Raw genomic sequence first — 15,399 nt, 5'->3', positions numbered from 1 at the left:
CCCACAGGGGAGGAGACTGAATGAACGAAATGAAAAGGTGAAGTGTCTGATTCGCTGTCTTTCTTTCTTTTTTCTTTTTTTTTTCTTTCTCCAATTATAATTGGGTCCCACTCCCATTCCCTTCATCACGTCCGTTGGTTTCATCTCTTTCTTTTTTTTCAACGATTCAGATTTAACCTCTTCCCTTCTATTATCTGCTTCCTAACTCATATAATAAATAAATAATATATATATATATATATATATATATATTATATAAAATAACTAACTGACTAAAATAGCCAATAGAATGTTTTATTATTATTATTATTATTATTGGAAATGGAAAATAAAAAGGCGAAAATAGTATCAAATATGTTTCATTTTTTCTATGAAAAATAATTGACGGTGTCTCTATCTATTATTTGAAAATATTATAAATTAATAATATCAAAAGATAAATAATTCTCTTAGAATGGGTAATTTTATGAGTATAGTAATAAACATTTAATAATAAGATTTAGTTTAAAAAAATTAATAACCTATTCGGGGTATATTTTTACGGTAATAGTCGAAGTCTACTGCTAATAGGTATTATTTTTTTGGGTTTTCATAGGCTTGTCAAAAATGGTTGATTATCCTATAGAGTGGGATCTCACAGTCATGGTTAGCATGATCATAGCTCAATTAATTTAAGTATTAAGGAGTATAATTTCATAAAATTGGAAAAGGATGCATTTAACCATGGTTAAGTTAAGAAACCATAGTTAATAAAGAAGGGGGAAATGATTGGGGATAATTGGAGGGTCTTTCCTCTCACACACACTTTAATTATTTCCCCATTTTCTCCTCTTCTTTTTGGGTCTATATAATCCTCTGTTTTCGCCTTCTTCTTGGATCACACCTTTCCTTCATTTTCTCTCTCTAGAAGCTCAAGAAATTTGCAGCGATTGCAATAATCATGATGTCTTCCAAACACGACAACCTTAGTTTGAGCCTTGGATTGAGCTTTGATTCTCATTATTTGCAGCTCAATCTCCGGCCTTCTTGGAATGATCATGCCTCATCAGGTTCGATTTCATTTTTAATTACGAATTTTTTTTGAATCGATCAGAACAGAGGATGAATTTCTGAGTGTTTTTGTTTTTTTGTTGCAGATCGGACATCGGAAAACAGGACGCCGCCATCGCCGGTGGATTGCGAGGAGGAGGAGGAGGAGGCGGCGGTGTCGAGTCCTAACAGTACGGTTTCGACTGTAAGTGGGAAGAGGAGTGAACCAGAGACCAACAACGGCGAGGATCTCGACGGCGATGAAGAAGACGCTGAAACTTCTAGAAAAAAACTTCGTCTCACTAAAGATCAGTCCGCCGTCTTGGAAGACAGCTTCAAAGAACACAACACTCTCAATCCGGTAAGTCCAAAACCCGACCCGACCCGATTTGTTTACAAAATTTTCTCGGCATCCAAACAGAGTTTTTATGAAGAGAAAATTTACGGGGGTATTTTGGTAATTTTACGCAGAAGCAAAAGTTAGCCTTGGCTAAACAATTGGGTCTCCGGCCACGACAAGTCGAAGTCTGGTTCCAAAACAGAAGGGCAAGGTGAGGAAATTTCCTTAATCTCCAAGGGTATTTTAGTCCAAATGATAAATTAAATCTAGAATCTAAAATCCCTCGTATTTGGACCCCTATACTTTTTTTTTTTACCAATTTAAACCCATGAATTTTCAGGTATTCATATTTTGACCCATGATTTTGGTTTGAGCAGGACAAAGTTGAAGCAAACGGAAGTTGACTGTGAGTTTCTAAAGAGATGCTGTGAGAATCTAACGGAGGAGAACAGGCGGTTGCAAAAAGAAGTTCAGGAACTGAGAGCACTGAAACTTTCCCCTCAGTTCTACATGCACATGGCCCCACCCACCACCCTCACCATGTGCCCGTCATGTGAGCGCGTGGCGGTCCCATCCTCCACGTCGGCTCCACTCAACGTAACGAGAATGGGCCCGGCTCAAGCCCAAGCCCAAGCCCAAGCCCAAGCCCAATCCAAGGCCCTTCACTCTCGGCCTATCCATGTCAACCCGTGGGCCTCCGCCATCCCGGCCCGGCCCTTTAACGCTCTCCACCCTCGCTCGTAAATACTCTCCGTTGGGCCGGATTTGGTGGGCCTCTTTTTTGTAATATTGGGCCTATCTTGTCATATTAGGGCTCAGTAGTTTTATTTTTTTCTAAGATTTAGGAAATTGGAGACAAAAAATAAAAAAATAAAAAAAATTGAGTTGTAAAGTGAGAATGAGATGCCTAATTTATTACTATTATTATTATTTAATTGAAACTAATTTTAATTCAGGCTCATTCTTGTCATTTTTTATTTAATAATTATTTGATTGTTATTTTATTATTTTTATTTTGTAACTTATATATATCTATAATATGTAGATAAGGTTGAGTGTATTATCTTGGTAATACTATTAAGACAGTTGTTAACATCTAAAATGTGTTATTTGTACGTCTTATTTAGAGCTAATTTCACTGTTTTTTAATTGTTTACCGTCTATTTCTTAGTAATTAGAGCTATTTTAAATCTTGACATAGTTGTAATTAACCACAAAGCCCTTAAACCCATGTAGGTAGTGTCTTGACACTGCTTCGAACCCGTATAAGTAGCATCTTAGCGTTGTTGAAAACCACCCAGCAGTGCCATGCTCGATATTATGGTAAATCTTGCTCAACGTTGTCCATTAGCGTCTCGATGTTTTTAATGGGCATGCCCATTGTTTTTCGTGTCTAGACTCGTTGGGATTTTCATGACTTTTTCTTTATTTAAAGAGGTAACCTCTCATTACCGCCATAATTACTATAAATTCATCTTTGTCCGTAGGACAAACAAAACTTATGATTTATGTTTAGGTTTAGGTTTTTAGACACTTTATAAAATTTTACTTTATATTTATACTTAAACTCTTGTAACAATCAAACCATGGCATATTTTACTTTTTGTCATGATAAGCGACTAAAGTTCATAATCTAATCCCAGAGTTGGTTTGAGTTTGTTGAAATTTTTATTAATCCAAGCATTCTTTTATGTAGAGCATGTAATGTGGATGGAATTAAAATATTATTTTAGGGTTCATAATTGTCTTGAATGATCAAACTAGGTAGCATAAGAGTTATCATGACCTGTTAATCGATGAGCAAAAATATGGATCGAGACGGACGGACCATGCAACGCAAACTAAGCAGAAATAGAAAATAATGGAAGAATCACTAAAATTTTGCACCATTTAAAATTCATAGTAAAAGATAATGATAGATGCAATGTACATGACCGAATACAAAATAAGTGGAGATGGTTTGGGACCCATGAAGAGGAAAAAACAAAGTATGACAGTCCTTAGTATGAAGACAAGCTAGACACTTCAAGCTGACCCCCTCGCGGTCGCCTTAGACAGCAAAGTCATACTTCCGAAAAACAAGTAAAGAAAGTGGTGAGTATATAAGTATACCTAGTAAGTGACCTACTTGTAGACTATTATCGCAATCTTGTTATAGTGTGTCACTACAGACTTATCATTTCATCTCTAGGGACAACCCTTGCTTCTTACATATTTGGATAATGGTCTTAGCCTATGCAGTGAGAATCAGTGTCGTGGTTGAGGCACTACCTCGAAAAAGAAATGAAATTTCTCTCTTTCGAGACATCACGGTATATGCTAACATGCTTTGTTTTCCCGTGGAATGATAGCTGGCAAACCTTAACCCACATGACTACCTTGTCACCTGTGTTTGGGGAAGCCACTCCCCCTGTGCGGCCAACTACTAAGGCTACATGAATTTATTGGTTTGTCATTGATGTAAAGCTCGACAGATTATTTGAAAGAACACATAAATTTGAGCTTTCTTGAAATTGACTTTTTATAGACACTTGAATTTGTATCCGATGTTAGGGTGTAAAAGCTCGGTGGGTGAGATTTTTTGAAAATTTATTGAAAATTCGTGAAACACAAGATTTTAGGAAGGTCGGATCCATTTAGGTCTAAATATGACAGCATGCTTGATGTCATGGTCATATTTGTCCAAAATATTTTGTGACAACCACGTGTCGGATGTGTCTATGGCTAAATACCCATTTCAAACCTTTTTTTTAATGAGTTGTTCCGCCATGTAATAGACTCATGAACTTTTAAAAATTATATATATAACAGTGTTTTATCTATTTAATTTTAAATTTCTAGTTAAATTTATATTTGATATAAAAAAATTAATAAGATAAAAGATAAAAGATTTTTCTGTACCATCTTACTAAAAGCCACACCAAAAGAAAGCATTTTCAATCGCAGCCTTAGTCAAATTAATTCACGATGCTGTTCAATAGGTTAGGAATCACTACCTTCCACAATGACGTGATATTGTCTACTTTGAGCATAAGTTCTCGTAGTACCAATAAAGATGTATTTCGCACGATTTCTTCCCAACAATCCTCGACATGATATAACTTTGTAGTCCAAACGTTCTATGTCCAAATAGATAGAAAGAAATAGTTAATCAGGCGAAACAACTTAATCCATCTCATTTAATAGATGATAAGCTCTCAAAACACGACATAGTTATTAGCCTTGTGTATTTCAGCTGCAGATCAACAAACACTAATGACAGATGCCTGCTGAATTACAATTACAGCATCTGTCATATATCAAAGAAGAAAAGGAGAGAAGAAAAACAAAAAAAGGTGTCAGAAAAGTACCCTATAAACGTCAGTTGAAGGATTTGAAGTTCAAATTTTGATGAACTTACTGAACATGTTTCAAACTTCAAGCTTGCCTTGAAGTGTTCCTACCAATTTGTCCACTTGATTTCTTGATCAATTCGATTCTTTGAAGCCTGATTTGCTCTCTGAATTTGGCTATGAACTCATCAGCCTTTTTATCTACATCTGGTCCTCCGTCATTAGCCATATTGCTAGAGCCTGCTTCTTCAGAACTTGTTTCATTGAAATCTCTCCTTTTCACATTGAAAGGTTCTCCGTTATCTTCCCGGATAAACTGCCCCACTACATCGTCTTCTTCTTCTTCGTTTTCCATGTCGTCGCCTGCTTCCATGGCTAGTTTTTCAACTAGGTTTTCTTTATATTCATCTGGAAACTCTATGGGGTTTTCTTCAAATTCTTGTGCATGCGGATTCTGTTCCATCTTCCCCTTCAATTGATCAGTTCCTCCAAATTCTCTCCCTCTTCTTGGTGGCTCATTCAGAACTTCTCCTGGTCTGATTGTTCTAACAGATTTCCCCATTGATTGACCATCTACATAATTTCTAGGCGGAACTTCAGCACTTGAATTAGCATCCATCATCAGATCGATTTCATCTCCTGTATCACGAATGGATCTTCTAGGTTTGGTAGTAAGGCTTCGTCTCAAATCATTTTGATGGGATACATCACTATCATGCAGCCAAGAGTTCGGTTTCATTGAGGATATTCTTCGAACAGTTGGTGGGGGCGGAGGAGGAGGTGGAGGAGATGAATAAAAGTTCTTCTTCCTCACCAAATCCTCAGCACTCTTGGCCTGTAATTCAGGTGACACAGTAGGAGAAGGAGATGGTTTCCTAGGAGATGGAGAGGGAGATAGTTTCTGAGTGCTAATGGCACTGGCTCGAGAAGACCTTGAAGTTGGAGGTCTTGACGATCGAGAATCGATCCAACTCGATTCAGATTCCTCCATGGGAGCAGCAGGAGAATACATAGGAAGGTTTTCGGCTTCTTCTTGCACCTCCTTCCTCTCCGATCTCGAGCGCCATGGAACTGGGGAAGGAAGAACGACTTTCTCATTCATCTCCTCATTCGAACTCCTCATAGGCATACTCAAAGATCTTCTCGAACTCACTCTCCGCTTAGATCCAGAAATGGTTTTATACTCATCGTCCACAACAACACGAGATTTCAAGCTACGAACAGGAAGAAGCAGAGGTTTCTCACTCCTAACTCTCTGCTCATTAACAACAGGACGTTCTTCAGCAACAACGACAGATTCATTCCTAAAATACCGATTACTCCATGTTTGAACCTTATTTTCATCAGGTGAAGACACCGATTCATCATTAGCAGACGGAGTTCCAGGCTCATCATCAAAAACAGACGAAACATGAAGCAATCGAGAAACATAAGATTGAACATTATCAAATCTAGAGACACTAATTTCATCCTCTATCTCGTCAGTTCTCCGACTAAAGAGGCCATAAGAAACCGCGATTCCAACGAAAAGAAGGTGCAGAAGCTCCCAGCTTCTGGTGAGTAACGTTTGATTAATGAACTCAGGGGCTTGGGAGGGGACTAAAGGGAGAATCACCAGAAAGAAAATGGCCGTTAAAACTTTGTACAAGATATGGCTATGGAACTTACTTGGAGTAGGCTGATTTTGCTCTGCCGCGAGATTCGAGGTTTTGGCATGAACGTCTGATTCCGCCATTGAAGAAGGATGGAGAAAGAGATTCTTATTCTTCTTGGACTTCGATGAACGGAGGGTAATGGAGTTGCAGAGAAGGGATGAAGAAGATGAAGATGAAGACTTAATGGCGAAGAAAAAAGATAGAGATAGAGAGAGAGAGAGAGAGTTGCAGAGAAGGGGAAAGAGTTTGGAGAAGGAACAAAGAACAATTTGAACCTTTTCTTTTCGAACCACTTTTTAACGGTTCCTTACCAATTGACCAATATACCCTTCCCTTTATTATTTTATTCTCCCCCCATTTTCTAATTTTTTTTTGTTATAATAATAAATAGATAAATTACAAATTTTAATTTACCCGTTACTAAAAAATTACTAAAATTTAAAATTATTTAATGGATCTATAAATTTTTTATTTTTTATTCAATATTTATTTAAAATATAAAACATAAAAATTTAATATTAATAGCTTTGTTAATTTAAAAAAACATTATATATAATAGAGATGATCAAATTATCATTTTTAAAGTTTAAAAATTCATTACCCATTAAATAGTCTATAAACTAAAATTTTAATTTAATTCAAACAAATATAGGTGAAATGTCCATTTTAACCTTGAACTATGCATTTGAAAGGACAAATCTGCTCATGAAAACATGGGCATTTAAGTAATCAACCATAGTTGTTAAGAAAAATAAAAATGAAACAAATTCATAGGGATAATGAAATAATAATTAAATTAAGATTTTAATTTAATTCAAACAAATATAGGCGAAATGTCCATTTTAACCTTGAACTAGGCATTTGGAGGAGGACAAATCTGCTACTGAAAAACATGGGCTTTTAAGTAATCAACCATAGTTTTTAAGAAAAATAAAAATAAAACAAATTCATAGGGATAATGAAATAATAATTGGAAAAAAGGAGGTTATAATCGGAAAGTAAAGATAGGGGTAGAAATGGCAATAGAGGAAAAGGGAGGGGGCAAATGGGCTGCACAGAAACTATCAGGATTCTTCTTTTGGACTGCTTACGCTAGCTTTTTTGTGGAAGCTCAATATTTAAAATTAAAAAATTATTCTAAATTTTAATTTTATTTTTTTTTCAAAAGAAAAATAAAATTAAAACTTTAACATCCTGTTGTCTAGTCTACTTAGCCTTCTCTTAAAGACCACGCAGACTCTTCTTCCCGACTTCTTTTTAGGTTAATCTAGCCATTTTTCATGCGGTTCTCGGTCGGTTCGATGTATTCGACTAATTTGATTCAAAATAGTTCGAAAGTTCTGGTTTGGTTAGGGTAGATCGGTTCATCAGCCATTTGAAATAAGCTATAACAAGTATGGTTATTATATTTTTAAATCAAATATAAGTCGATTCAATTAGGGTGGATTGGTTCCTATGTTATTTGATTTCGAGAGTGGTTTAAATTTGTTTTATATTGAAGTAGTTGAACCCATCCGTTTGATCGCATATGCCCTTTGGATTAAATTGAACCACGTACGTGAAAATCAAAAGAACGAACATGCTTAGATTCTATTAGGGTATATTAGTTTGTAGGTTTCTTGGTTTCGAAGTCACGTTGTAGGAGTTCAAGTCCACTCCTAATAGATATTGTTCTTTTTCGACCTTTTCTTTTGGGATCCCCTCAATGTTTTAAAAATGCGTCTGCTAGGGAGTGGTTTCCACAGCCTTGTAAAGAATGTTTCTTTCCTCTCTCCAATCGATGTGAGATTTTATAGACCCCATTCGGAGCCCTGCATCCTTGCTGGCACATCGTCTAGTGTCTGGCTCTAATATCATTTGTAACAACCCAAGCCCACCTCACACACACCCCTTTAGTGCCCTGAATCCTCCACCGCTGGGTGTCTAGCTCTAATACCATTTGTAACAACCTAAGCCCACCTCACACACCCCCCCCTTCGGTGCTCTGCATCCTCCACCGCTGGGTGTCTAGCTCTAATATCATTTGTAGCAACCCAAGGTGGTGCCCTGCATCCTCCACTACTCCGTGTCTGGCTCTAATACCATTTGTAACAACCCAAGTCCACCTCACACACCTCCCTTCGATAACCTGCATCCTCCACCGCCCCGTGTCTAGCTCTAATATCACCTGTAGCAACTCAAGCCCACCTCACACACACCCCTTCGATGCCCTACATCCTCCACCGCTCGGTGTTTGGCTCTAATACCATTTGTAACAGCCCAAGCGCACCGTTAGTAGATATTGTCTTATTTGGGCTTTTGTGTTAGGGTTTTCCCTCAAAACTTTTAAAACGCTTTTGCTAAGGAGAGATTTCTACACCCTTATAAAGAATGTTTTATTCCTCCTCTAACTGATGTTGGATCTCACAATTGTGTACTACAAAATAGATATGTTCAACTTTAACTAATCTCCATAGACAATCATTTGACCTTACTACATTCAGTTGACATGGGTGACACCATTGACTGAACTCATTTCCTCTTATTTTCTCAAGATCGTGATAACTGCCAGTTCAACTCAACGTCATTAATTCGTAAGTTCTTCAACTCAATTGAACAAATCAAACAAGACAGCTAGCACACGAGCACTTTTTCTCATCTACTTGAATAGCTCGGGATCGGGATAAAAAATATTGTAGATAAAGTTAAGGTTTATATTCTTTTTGTTTAGCACAATATTGAATTGAAATATAGGCCAATGGGGAAAAGAATTCCTCCTCTCAATGGACAAAGAATCAAAGAATAATATATTCTATAAGTTCCATTGGATTTGAGTTTGATAGCCATTGGTGATAAGAGAGAACTCTTTCATTCGAATTTATTCAATCAATTGAAAATGACATTTAATTATTATTCTCATTTCTTCCCATATTTTATTCTTATTGCATGCATCGCGTACGCGTTACGTCATAGATTATCCGAATGAGAAGTGTTCAAAAAAATTCGATGACTAAAAAATCTGATCAATTCAGCCCAACTCATACGATAAATTTACTTGAGTTAAGTTGGGTTCAAATAAATGAAAATTTTATGAGTTTGATTGGTCGTATGTTTCTCTAAAACTAGATTGAGTTGGTCGACCATACTTGAATTTATTCTTAATTTTAAATTTTTTTTTTTACAATATAATTATATATATATATATATATATATTATTTATTATATATTTACTCCTAAAAATTATTTTTATTTTTTGGAAGGTGATTTTTAAAAAATATATTCTAATTAACTTTTAAAAAATGGGTAAAAATATGGGCTGGGCTTTCACTATTTCAATGTGGACTAGACATTAACCCAAAACACTAACATGGGCTCTTGGGCTTTGACATTGGGCCAACTAATGTGGCCCAATGTTAGAAGCATGGTAGTTAAAAAGTGAAATGGACTATAATTAAGATAAAATTGGTAACTAAAAATTGTAAATAAAATAAAAAGTATTATGGTGTTTTTTTAATGTAAAAATGTATTAGGGTTAATTGTTGAGTATCGGTTACACGTGAATTACATGTATATTGACTATAAATACTCAAACTTACTAAAATCCTTAATTTATTTATTTTTTCTATTGAAATAAATGTTTTAGAATATTTGATCGTGATCGCATATTTAATTATTTTAAAGAATATAGTTTTTCTCCACTGCTTTGATGTAACAGCCCAAGCCCAATTATAGTCGATCGTAAACATTTATTATAAACATTTTTAGATCCCATCATTAATTGATATGATTATTTAATTGAAATATTTAAAGCAATACAATTATTAATTATTAATTTAGAGTTTTAATTAATACTATAAATTTAAAAAAATAAAAAAATAATAAAAAATAATTTTCAGGATAATAATAGCATATTTAATTCTAAACACAAATTATCAAGGAAATCCATCCAAACTGATTGCCTTCATTCCATTGGTTCGTACGGTATTCATTATTAATATTGCCATTCAACCGGGAGAAATTTTAAACTGACGCACTGTGAGTTTTATTTTCATGAATGCAAAACGATCAGCATACACGTGGCTTACACCAATGCGCTGCAACACAATATTTCTGACCGTCACGTTACTTTAACATTACATTATGAACCAATTCGTCGATTCTTCTACGAGCATTTGCCAGACTTCCTCTCTGTCTCTGTCTCTGTCTCTCTCTCTCTCATTAATCGGTTTCAGAGAATGTTAAGCAAATGGTTGGAGTAGAATCCAATCCATGGTAGCTTCTCAATCCCTAACCAAATTCTAGGGTTCTGTTGTCGAAATATTCCGTCGTTTTTTTCCCCAATTTCGTTCTTCCCCAAATCGATTGTCATTCGTGTTGATCAGTTGCAGTTTCCATCTCCGCCGATCCTGTTCTTGATTTCTGGCTTCCAGGAGGGTGGCGACTTCTGTGAGAATTTCGTTTTTCGCATTTCTCCTTCGTGATCTTTCTGGAGTTTGGTTTAGGAATGAATGTTAGGTTTTCGCGATGGGGGATTTTGGTCACTGGTGTATAATCAAATCATGCGTGTTGGTTGAGAATTTTTCTATTTAGGGCAAACGGGTGGGGATTGTTGGTTTGTTTATGTGTTGGAGATTATTGGTGTTCTTTGACTATTCGGTTTATTGCAGTTGATTTTTTTGGGGTTTTTTAATTTGAGGATATGCATATTGAGGAATTGAAGGAAGGGGAGTTGCAGAGTGGGGAAGAGGGAAATTCAGGTTCCATTGTAAGTAATTTGGAGGACCAGAGCGTTATTAGGTCTGATGTTAAAAGGATCGTTGTTGGAGTTGGGGCTCGTGTTCTTTTCTACCCGACTTTGCTTTACAATGTTTTCAGAAATAAGCTTCAGACGGAGTTTCGTTGGTGGGACAGGGTCGATGAGGTATATTTATTTTTGATCTTGTCAATTTCTTACCAAACCAGATGATAAAAGAATGCATGATTATCCGAGAGCATTGTTTTTTTTTTTCAGTTTATATTGTTAGGTGCTGTTCCATTCCCTGCCGATGTTCCCCGTTTGAAGGAGGTTGGCGTTGGAGGAGTGATAACACTAAATGAGCCATATGAGACTTTGGTTCCTTCAACTCTATATCGTGTAGGTATCTTTTGAATTTGCTTGTCTTGTGCTAAATGCATTCTGTTATATTCTCTATAGTTGTGTTAAGTGAAATGCTTTCCTAAGCTCAACGCACGCTAAAGCACAATAACCCTCTGGTTGCGCTTGTTGTCCGAGGCACAAAAAAAAGCTATGAAAAATAATAGTCTTGCAAATAATAGGATGATGAAAAGCTTAAGAAAATAGGGCTTTTATTCCACATTGCAAGGAAAGATGATTAGTTTTGAAGGATATTCTAGGTTTTCTTCCTTTAACTTAAAGCAAGGAGCAGGGGCTGAGACCCAAGGCACTTGCCTCAGTGGGATTTCTGAAAACACTGGTAAAGAGTAAAGTTAGGGAGGAAATTACCTTCCATGAATTTCAAAAGGTGCTGCTAGAAGCTAATTTGGTGTCCTGTTTGTTTGGATGTAGTCTATACTTACAATAATTTGGTGCCACTGTTCACTCAGATAAGAAGGCTACTTCTTACCGTCAAGATTCCCTATCTCTAATTTTATTGTCCAGTTTCCTCACTGGGATAGATTGTCTTCCTACTAACTCAATGCATCCCCCATCTTCCATACCATTCCAATTCCTAACGTGTCTCATACATCTGTTTTTGATGAATGTCTCAAAATTCTTTCCAGGGACCTCTTAATGTCAATAGGACTTTGAAAAGGGAGAGAAAGTAAAGTGAGATATTACTCAACACCTAATAAGTCAGGGGAAGTGTTCCCCCCTTCAAAAGAAGTTTTCCTCTCTTTGGACGACCTTCTCAACCATAGGGTCTTGAAAGAGGATGGTGTAGGATTGTGTCCAAGGGCGCATTGAGATACAAACAAGTTAAGTAGGCATCAACAGACCCATCTTGGTTGGTTATTGCAATTTTCACCAACCATTGTGCACTTTTCCTTGTTCACTTTCAAACTAGATAACAAGCAAATGTTAGGTTTAAACCTAATTTAAAAGGGTCTCTTTTCCAAACAACGGAAGATAATGTCATATTTGTAGATTGCAAATGAGAGAGATGACATTATCCTTCCTAATCTTGAAACCCTCAATTAGACCTTTCTTCATACTCCTTGAAGTTGCACTACTAAGAATATCAACCACATGAGATTAGGTTTATTCTCTTCCAAACGATCCAGAAATCTCACTTTATTTATATCTCCCGTTTTTAATTGCATCAATCTCCAAATACTCTCCTATTTCAATCTTTCAAACTTTGAGCATGTTTAACCTCATTTGTATATCTCTGCAAGCAAGTATTTTCCACAGCATCTCTGTTATAAACCCACGTTTGCTTCATCAATCTAAAATCCTCCCACCTCTCTTCCACATTGGCAGACCAACAAGATATCAGAAGGACTTACAAAATGGCGTTTGAGAGACTTCGAATGCTATATCCATACTACCTGTAGGATTGCCATTATCATTTTGATATGCACTCTTCGTAGTGAATTATGGTCTTCTGTACATTTCTTTCCATGTTTGAATTTTGCCTGCAATGGAAAATTCAAGTTTAAGTATTATCTGAGATGAGGTTGTTTCAGCTGATATTTAATGACCTGATGTTATTTCTTAACTTGATTATTGTAGCTATTTTCCCTTAGCCTTCCTGTGCCTTAAGTTGATTTGAGAACGAGTTTTGCCCTTTTACTGTTGCAGGATTATGACATTGATCATCTGACCATTCCAACTAGAGACTATTGCTTTGCACCTTTATTGAGTGACATTTGCATTGCTACAAATTTCATCCACAGTACGTATCTTATACTAAATTCATTCTGTTTCCATCCTCAGGATGCTCATTTTTATTTTATTGTTTGGGAAAAGTGATACGTGGAAATCACTACAAGGGAAGTAAGATTCGGATTACCTTGTTGATCGAATATCTCAAGGCAAGAACATTGTTTGAGATTCGAATCACTCCACAAGCAAGATCGATCATATCTAGCTTAAATGATTCTTGTTGATCAAATGTCTCAATGCAAGAACACTTGTTTGAGATTCGAATCACTCCACAAGCAAGATTGATCATGTCGAGCTTGAATGATTCTATATGCAACCTAAACTACATAGAATTGCAAATGAACTTAGCCATTGGCTAAAGAAAGCATCAATGCTCCTTTTAATATATTTTCCAAGTCTCCTTACAAATACAACATACATGGCTTTATATAGCCTCAAAATGAAACTATTAAAGACATTTCAAGAGTTGTAACATTCATACTTAATGACCATAATTAACCATTATGTAATTGTAACCTAAAGTAAATAAAAAGTCTTAAAATACATTAATGAAATACAATAACTCTAAATTACTCTAAATTGTAATTCACCCAAAATTTATAACATGAAACTTTATTCTTCACGTGGCATGAATGGAAATATCTTTTGATAATTTCAACAATATTTTCTTCACATCTTCATTGAAGTATATTGTATGATTGATGTCTCTTGGTTCATATCAAAAAGGTAGTCGTCCATGTTTATTAAATGAGAATGTGAACCTTCAAGTTTATGGTATCAATCAAACTGTTCATGGGTGAATAATTTCATTTTATGCTGTTATCAAAGAAAATGCATTGCACGGACAGACTACATATGTTCATTGTAAAGCTGGACGAGGGCGTAGCACAACCGTTGTTATCTGCTATTTGGTAAGTTTTTGAATGCTAATAAAATAACCTTAATTCTTAAGTTTTAAAATCAAAGAGCCTTTGGTTTTCTGAGGCTTTGTGGTGGTGTACAGGTGCAATACAAGCAAATGACGCCAGATGAAGCTTACAAACACGTGAAGTCAATCAGGCCAAGGGTGCTTCTAGCATCATCACAGTGGCAGGTATTGCTGCAATCCTGTCTGCTTGATTTTAAATTCTAAATGGTTCTTTCCTTTCTGGAAGATGTGGACTCCGACTTGTTTTTTGTGTGTCCATGTACATTCTTTCATCATTCTCAATGACAGCTCAGTTTCTCATGAAAAAAAAAAAATTCTAAATAGTACAGCGTTCGTATGAAGGAATAACCTTCCACTTTTTGAGCTCATCTCATTGTTTCTGTGGTTTGGTTTCAAGTGTATTGAGTTATCTGCTATTTATTTATTCACCTTTCTACATCGTCGCTTGTTAACTTTGGGGGTTGGGGATGTTAATATTTTAAGCCGATATTGTCAGTTTGGGCCACATTTTGACCTGAATGGTGCTGCATTACAGCTTCTGGCTGCATGCCATACTTCATACCCCACTTTGACATCCTTTCATCCCAGTTTGGACTTGATGACTATTCTTTTAGTACATGCATGTTAATCGCCGGTTTTCAATTGCAGGCTGTCCTGGAATTCTACCACATGATTGTTCAGAAGGATGTTTCCTTCTGCCACATAGATGATCTAGGAAAGAAAGTATCTGGATCATCACACGATCTTATCACATTTGATGATAGTTCTGTAGTTGTTGTAAAAGGATCTGATCTCGAAGGATATGACCCAAGTATCAGCCAAAGTGAAATGGGCGATATCTGGGCAGATTTAAATGTGGTCTGCAGAGTTCGTGTTGCTGGTCAGGCAGCCCTCACAAGAATCTCCTGTTTGTGGCTCAGCTATCGAGAAAAACACCATAGCAAGAAAATTTCAGGAGATGATCTAGGTGTTGGGAAGGGCTGTTCACTCAGTGCTGCTCATTTGGAAGGGTTCAGTGTGGACATCCATGTCTATTAAACCAATTCAGAGGTCACAAGTTTTCTGTACTTACCTCTTATATATGCTAAAATATAGTGAAATATGTATCGGGCAGATTTGAAATTGTTAATATCATGTACCTATAAGTGAGATTATCATGTCCAATATGTATTCATCCTGAACATGTTAATGCAATTCTTATGTTTCATGAATTCGAATTTTTTCATTGAGTTCTAACTCGTCTCTTGGAA

The 15,399-nt window shown here is 36.1% G+C and overlaps 3 protein-coding genes across 3 annotated transcripts; 2 read left to right on the top strand and 1 right to left on the bottom strand.

The window, feature by feature from the left end:
- Positions 1–857: 857 nt before the first annotated feature.
- LOC111454530 (homeobox-leucine zipper protein HAT4-like) lies at positions 858–2,321 on the top strand. The gene is made up of 4 exons (XM_023096032.1): positions 858–1,049; positions 1,137–1,390; positions 1,501–1,580; positions 1,747–2,321. Exons 1-4 carry the CDS (start codon positions 941–943, stop codon positions 2,111–2,113), a joined length of 810 nt encoding a protein of 269 aa, XP_022951800.1. The 5' UTR covers positions 858–940; the 3' UTR covers positions 2,114–2,321.
- A 2,195-nt stretch (positions 2,322–4,516) lies between these two features.
- Positions 4,517–6,608, bottom strand: LOC111452771 (MAP7 domain-containing protein 1-like). The gene has a single exon (XM_023093655.1). It carries the CDS (start codon positions 6,434–6,436, stop codon positions 4,787–4,789), a length of 1,650 nt encoding a protein of 549 aa, XP_022949423.1. The 5' UTR covers positions 6,437–6,608; the 3' UTR covers positions 4,517–4,786.
- A 3,870-nt stretch (positions 6,609–10,478) lies between these two features.
- Positions 10,479–15,366, top strand: LOC111444691 (putative dual specificity protein phosphatase DSP8). Its single transcript, XM_023082696.1, has 6 exons — positions 10,479–11,256; positions 11,347–11,469; positions 13,138–13,231; positions 14,050–14,132; positions 14,225–14,314; positions 14,798–15,366. The coding sequence occupies exons 1-6, from the start codon at positions 11,035–11,037 to the stop codon at positions 15,185–15,187; spliced, it is 1,002 nt and encodes a 333-aa protein (XP_022938464.1). The 5' UTR covers positions 10,479–11,034; the 3' UTR covers positions 15,188–15,366.
- Positions 15,367–15,399: the final 33 nt, after the last annotated feature.

The sequence above is a fragment of the Cucurbita moschata genome, unplaced genomic scaffold (assembly GCF_002738365.1).
Source record: "Cucurbita moschata cultivar Rifu unplaced genomic scaffold, Cmos_1.0 Cmo_Scf00001, whole genome shotgun sequence".
Lineage (NCBI taxonomy): Eukaryota > Viridiplantae > Streptophyta > Magnoliopsida > Cucurbitales > Cucurbitaceae > Cucurbita > Cucurbita moschata.
Note: the sequence above shows the minus strand (reverse complement) of the source record. Positions and strands in the feature narration are given on the sequence as shown.